General features: G+C 60.6%; 1 protein-coding gene across 1 annotated transcript in view; it reads right to left on the bottom strand.

The window, feature by feature from the left end:
- The window catches only part of LOXL1 (lysyl oxidase like 1), a 24,924-nt gene extending 23,773 nt beyond the window's left edge, over positions 1-1,151 (bottom strand). The window contains exon 1 of the mRNA XM_021719005.1: positions 7-1,151. Coding sequence (XP_021574680.1) covers positions 7-540 — 534 coding nt within the window. The 5' untranslated portion in view covers positions 541-1,151. The remainder of the gene's footprint in view (positions 1-6) is intronic.
- Between the last annotated feature and the right edge of the window lie 5,088 nt (positions 1,152-6,239).

The following is a 6,239-nucleotide window of genomic DNA, read 5'->3' as shown; positions in this document are numbered from 1 at the left end:
GGGGAACTGCGGCGGGTAGGGGCCTGGTTGGCGGTAGGTGGTGGCGAAGGCCGAGGCCGAGACCGAGGAGGCGGAGCCCCCGTGCCGTTGCTGGGAGACCGAGGTGCGGGCCCGGGCCATGCCCGTGCTGTCCCCGACGGCCACCTCGCGCCAGTTGTCCGGCACCTGGCCGAAGCCGAAGGGGTGGCGCGCTTGGCCGCGCACGGTGTCCGATCCCACGCGCCCGGGCAGGGGCAGGGGCAGGGACGGCGCCTGTCGCCGCCGGGGGCCGCCCTGGCTGCGGCGCGGCTGGGCCTGGGGCGCGCCCGCCAGCAGCACCCGGGAGCTACCCTCGGCGCGCTGGGGCCCGGCCGGCACGTACTCGGAGCCCGAGTTGAGCAGGCTGTACACGTGCCCGTTGTTCTCCCACTGGATCAGCTGCCGCCAGCGCCCCGGGTCCGAGCCCTGGCCCGGCCGCGCCGGCTGCCCGCGCACCACCACGCACAGGCAGGCGCCCCACAGCAGCGCCCCCAGCCGCCAGCGGGCCCGGGCCAGCGCCATGGTGGCCCGTCTGCGGAGGCCCGGGGGACGCGGAGGCTCTCGGGCGTGGCCCCCTGCGCGCGCTCCTCTTCCCACGGCCTCGAGGACGGGACGGCTCCTTGCCCGCCCCGGCTCTAGCTTTGTCCATGCTGGCCCTGTCCCGAGCGGGACGGCTCCTCCGATGACAGCATTTCGAGGCCAGGGAGGGGTCTGGGCAGGGCAGGGGCGGCGCCCGGGGCTGCACGAGGCTCTCCGCGGGGCGCCGGGCGGGCAGGACCGCCTGGGGGCCTTACATGACCAGCCCCGCACTGGCTCGGGCCGCAGGGCTGGCGCGTCCCCACGCTGAATGAAGAAGCGACAGGCTGGGAGCTTCGGGAGGCTTCGGCTGCGGGTCCGCCTGCTGGGGCCTTCCTCCGCGGGGCCCTAGGGCCCGCCGGCTTTCAGCTATGGGGCGGGCCCCACAGCTGCAGGGCGCCCTCAGTCCCTGAGTTCTCAGCCAAGCCGCAGACCTGCCTCTGCGGAAGGGAGTCGAGCAGGGAGGAGGAAGGGGCCTCGGGGACCCAGGCCTGGGAAGCGCGGCTCTGGCAGGCAGAGAAGGCTTGGGGGGGCGGCACCACCCCGCCATTCTTCTCTGCTTTGGGGACACTGCCTCTCTGGTCTCCACCTTATTTGTTGGCTTCTAGTTCTGGCTGGAATGGGCCCCTGATTCCTGTCTGCTCCATCCTCTCCCCAGGACCCCTGGGGTCCCCTTTCCTGAGCTCCCCAAAGCCCTCCTCCAGGGCTAAGAGAGCCCCTCCTTGCTGATGGGCTCTCTGGGGGGATGCTGAGCAGGGTCCGCCCTCTGGTTCTGGGCCCCAGGTGCACCTCAGTTCTTGGGCCTGAGTACAAAGGCCCTGTAGCTTCAGCTCGCCCCTCTTGACAGGCCTGTGGGCCTTACTTTCCCTGTCTGAAAAATGGGTGTGCCCCTGGGCCGAAAAGTTCTTGTGAGATCATGGGAGAGATCAGCTTTTCACACATCATGTGTGGTTTCTGTCCTGCATCTCAGTTCTGCCCGGCCTGGGAGTAACCCGAGTATACACGTGGATGAAATGACACCCAGGGGCTGCCATTGATAGGGGATGGGATCACTGTGGAGCAGAGAACATCAGGAAGGGGAATTCAGGGAAGCTAACCTGGTCCCGCTGTTGTCGCTTGGGTGAGTACTTTCTCCTCTCTGTCCAGATGCTGCACCTGGCCAGCAGGGGACGAGACCAGATGGCCCTGAGGGTACTTTGGGAGAGCCTCTGTTCCCTCTGTGGGTGGCAGGGAAAGGAGGGTTCCCAGAAACTCGAACACTTTGGTGTCTAAGAAGTCCCACTCTGAATGCAGCTCTTCAGGACTCCCCTGGGCTTCCTCCTCCAGCCTCATCCTAGGAACTGGAGGCAGAAATTGCTTTGTACATAAGGTAGAAAGAACCTGCCTTCTATCTGGCCCCTGCAGATTCCCTCTTTCCCTCGGACACTCCTGAAGCCCACCCTGGGAGGGGACAACCAGAATGGCCATTTCTCAGGAACCGCAGACCCTCACCCTCCATCCTCACCAGACAGCATTTGTTCACCCATTGCTCTGTTCTGCAGGACTGAGGCTTAGGGTAGGTAACTCAGTGCATGGATCTGCCCTTTAAATGTCCGGAATCCAGCTGGGGAGGTGGGGGCTTCAAGCACCTTTCCTGGCCAGCAGCTTCAGCTCCCCGCATGGGATTGGGAGTCAGACTCCAGCTAGGATTCCTGGGAGGCAGAGCTCACTGAGCGCCAGGACCTGAAGGGTTAAACCTTTCCTCTCTCCTGCTTGCCCCCTGCAGTGTTGGCCTCTGCTGCCTGGAATCCCAGGGGTCCTATAGGGCCCTCCCGCCAGCCAGATGGGCAACAGCGCCAGGAGAGGAGGAGGAGGAGTGGAAACAGGCTTCAGGGTACCCCCAGGCAGGAGGAAAGGGAAGACGTGGGGGAGGACAAGACGCTTGCGAGGTAGGGGCACTCTGTGGCCTTAAGGTGGAGGAGGCAGGACCCCTCTCCTTCAGCCAGAGGTGGGCAGAAGCTGCCTCCAGGCTCTGGGTATGAGGGGGTTGGGGGCACAGGCCATCCCACTCTGCAGCCTCTGCCTTGGAGCCAGCTCTTGGCGTGAAACCTTCCCCAAGGCTGGCCCCCGCTCCTCTTTCTTTTTTCTTAATAAGGTCGAATCCGAGTGAGTCAGAAGAGCCAAGTTTCCTGTTAGGCACTGTTTGAATAAACTCTGCTCTGAACACAGCTTGGGCCTCCGCACAGGCTCCCCTGGCCAGGACCGGGCCCTGCCAGCCATCCCTGCTGAGACCAGAGACCCGGGCCCACAGGGTGCCTGAGCTGGGAGCCTAGTCAGGGCCCCAGCCAAGCCCCAGGGCAGCTTGTTAAGCTCTTGGAACTTGATGTCTGTGACCTGGGGGCAGCCATACCTTTCTCTTGGCATATTTGGGAGGATGGAATGAGAGGATTAAGAAAAGTCCCCAGCACCGTGCCAGACATGTGGCTACTATTTTCTCTCTTTCCTCTTGTCTTGTGAGAGGAGGGAGGGGTTTATCTCTAAGGGTGACCCCCCAGCCCCATTTTCCCTGTTCCTTTCCTGTTTTTATCTGTCTTCAGCATCCGTCCTTGCCCAGTGTGGGTTAGGGAAGGGCCCACAATGGCCCCTCCTCCCCACCAGGCCTCCTTTTTTGTCTTGCTTCAGTGACTGGAGTTATCCCCGACCCTTAGGTTGAAACCTGCAGAGTGAGGATACAAAAGGGACCCTGGGCAGGCCAAGGAGGGTCAGATGAGGGCTTGGACTCACCAGGCTGGGCTGGGCCAGAGCTGTCTAGGGTGGGGGCGGAGGCAGCCCCTCTCTCAGTTCTGTCCCTACAAGCTGGGGTTCACACCCACATTTTTAAGGCCCAGGCATGAGGTCAGGGCACACTGCCAGTTCCTGGCACAAGAAACCAGCCTCAAGGGACCCTTGGATAATGCAGAAAGGTCTCGTGAATCATGCACGGCTTTCTTAAGCACCTACTGTGTGCTCAGCTCTGTGTTGCTGGGGCTCCCATGAACAACCAGGGTCCTGTGGCCCTGTCATGGACAGCTAGGCTCAGGAAAATCCCCTGGGGAGCTAGGAAGCATCAGACCTGACCAGTAGAGGGTTTGGGGGGCAGAGAAGGGTCCAGAGCTTGGGACTGCCTCACTGCTTTGCAGAGGAGAAGGCGGGAGGCCAACCGGGCGTCAGACTTTTCTGTGATGGCAGGGAGGGGATCTCCCCCTTCATCCATGATCACGGAGTGCCAAGGGCAGGCCTGGGCACCTGGGTGGGAGGCTCAGGAAAGGCCGCCGATGGGATGGTGCCGGATTGGGAATCCAAACCTCGAGGACTGCGTGGCCCAGCTGCCGTCTCGGAAAGTGGGCTGGAGGAAGTGCTGAGTGAGGAAGCTGGACGAGCTGGCATGGAAAGCGCTGACTCTGCAGGAGGAGGACCACCGAGTGACCACTACCAGCTGGGCCCCGTGCCCGCCCCTCCCCCTTAGCCACATCTGGCGCAACGGTGGGGGCGGCAGGGGGGACGCGGTCCCCAGGGCTGAGGCAGCGGTGGAGGGGGCCCGAGCATGGGGCCCCAGCCCCTTGGGTTGGTTTGGAACTGTCCTTCAGGGCTGGAACTCCGAGAAGCCCGGAAGTGGGGGAGGTGAGGTCAGAGCCTTTTCTAGGGACAGATGGGGTGGGGGCTGGAAGGAACCCACCCTGCTCTAGGACCCAGGGGAATTCTGTGGCTCTGGCCACTTCCCATTCGGTTTGCCTCCCAGCTCCCGCTGCCTCCCCCACAGTTCTCAGAGGAATTGGAAATACCAGAGCTGATAGAACAGTCTGGGCATCGAGGCCAGCTCCATGGAAACAGGAAGCACCCTCGGCCCTGAGAGTGGCTCCCCTCCCTGACTCTGACCCTTCCCAAGTGTCTGGTGCAGGCGGGGCTCTGGGCCCTGCTGAATCGTCATGTTCTCTGTCCTCACCTCCATCCAGGGCCCAGAGCCAGTGGAGAGTGGGGCCAGTCATTATTTCGGGAATGAGGACCGGGAATGAGGACCAACTGAGGAGAGAGTGTTCTCCCCAGGGCCTGCCGTGGTGGGGAATTCTGCGTAGCTGTTGGCTGGGGCCTGCTGGGTGGGAGGACCTTCGTGGCACAGTTCTGGCCAGCAAGTGTCCAAGGAAGGAGGCAACGGTGTCCCCTGCCCGAGGGAGAAAGCTGGCAAAACCAAGGCTCATGGCCCAGACTGGTCTCTAACTCCTGACCTCAAAGCAACCCTCCCGCCTAGGCCTCCCTAAGTACTGGGATTACAAGCCTTTGGAATGCAGCCCTAGCAGCACTAGCAGGAAACTAAAGCAGGACCCCCCCTGGTTCTGACTAATAACATCACGGCAAGGCTAAGGAAAGGCTTCCCCTCTCCCTCCTCTCTCTCTGCCTATTTTGTCTCTGGATCTTTAACTTTTACTGGGATCTATCTCTGGGTTTCTCTATTGTGTTTTTGTTTTCTAAAAATGGTCTCACTATGTTGCCCAGGCTGCAGTGCAGTGGCTATTCACTGGCGCAGTCATGGTACACTTTAGCCTAGCCCTCCTGGCCTCAAGTGATCCTCCTGCCTCAACCTTCCAGGCAGCTGGGACTATAGGTGTACACCACCGCACCCAGCATTCTCTGATTTTTAATTTTCTTCCATAACCTCCCTCTGTCTTCTCGTCTACGCATTCATTTCCTGTTCTTTTCCCGTCTCCATCTCCCTCCATCTCTGTGGCTCACAACTTCTGTCTCCATCTGTTTGAATTATCTTTTTCCCTCCCTCTTTCTCCCATCTCTATCTGCTGATGTTTCTCCCAATGAATTACTCATCCACATGTCCACTCACCACTCCGCATGTTCCCTGGGTGCCTGCAGAATGCCAGGCCTGTGCTGATCCCGAAAGTCACAGAGAATAGCCAGCCTTGCCAGGTCTCAGGGAGCTCCCAGTCTGGTGGGGGTGACTTGAGCGGCAGTCCTGGGATGAGGTGAAGACATGGCACTGACTCTGTGACCTCTGGGAGGCATTTCTACTTCAGTCGCGACATCCAGCTGTCCATCCACTTACCATTCACTTCCATGATGGTCCATCTGTGACTCTGTCCTGTGTTTACCTTTGTGAGTTGGCTTGTTTTAGCTTTCGGCAGGGCCCGTGCCGTGTGCTTATTTCTCTCTGGTGAGGGTGGAGGTGGGTGGTGGAAGGGCCGGGCCCTTGGGGCCAGCTGACAGTTGGCCTAGCCTGCCTGTGGGCCGAGGACAGGGCTGCACCTTTGGACATGGTTCTGCCCAGGACACTGTGCTCTGGTGACCTCTACTAAGTCTGACCCTTGGGCCTCTACTCAGAGGGTATTTCTTTGATGGCACGATGAGATGGTGGTCTTGGGTATGGATTGAACTCCTACTGTATGCCACAGGACTGGATGAGGTAAGGGTCTTTCCTGGTAGTATTTCCTATAACTACCTCCCCCACAAGCCCAGAAGGCCTTGGGGAGACTAGTTGTGTCCAGTCGGGGTCTGGGAAAGGAAGAGACCACAGGGGGATGAAAGAGGATAACTTTTGGCCAAGAGTGGTGCAATCACACCTGTAATCCTAGCATTTTGGGAGACCAAGTCGGGAGGATTGCTTGAGCCCAGGAGTTCAA

Source organism: Carlito syrichta, unplaced genomic scaffold (genome assembly GCF_000164805.1).
Source record: "Carlito syrichta isolate Samal-C Ts95f unplaced genomic scaffold, Tarsius_syrichta-2.0.1 Scaffold314063, whole genome shotgun sequence".
NCBI lineage: Eukaryota > Metazoa > Chordata > Mammalia > Primates > Tarsiidae > Carlito > Carlito syrichta.
This window is presented reverse-complemented; position numbering and strand designations above follow the sequence as displayed.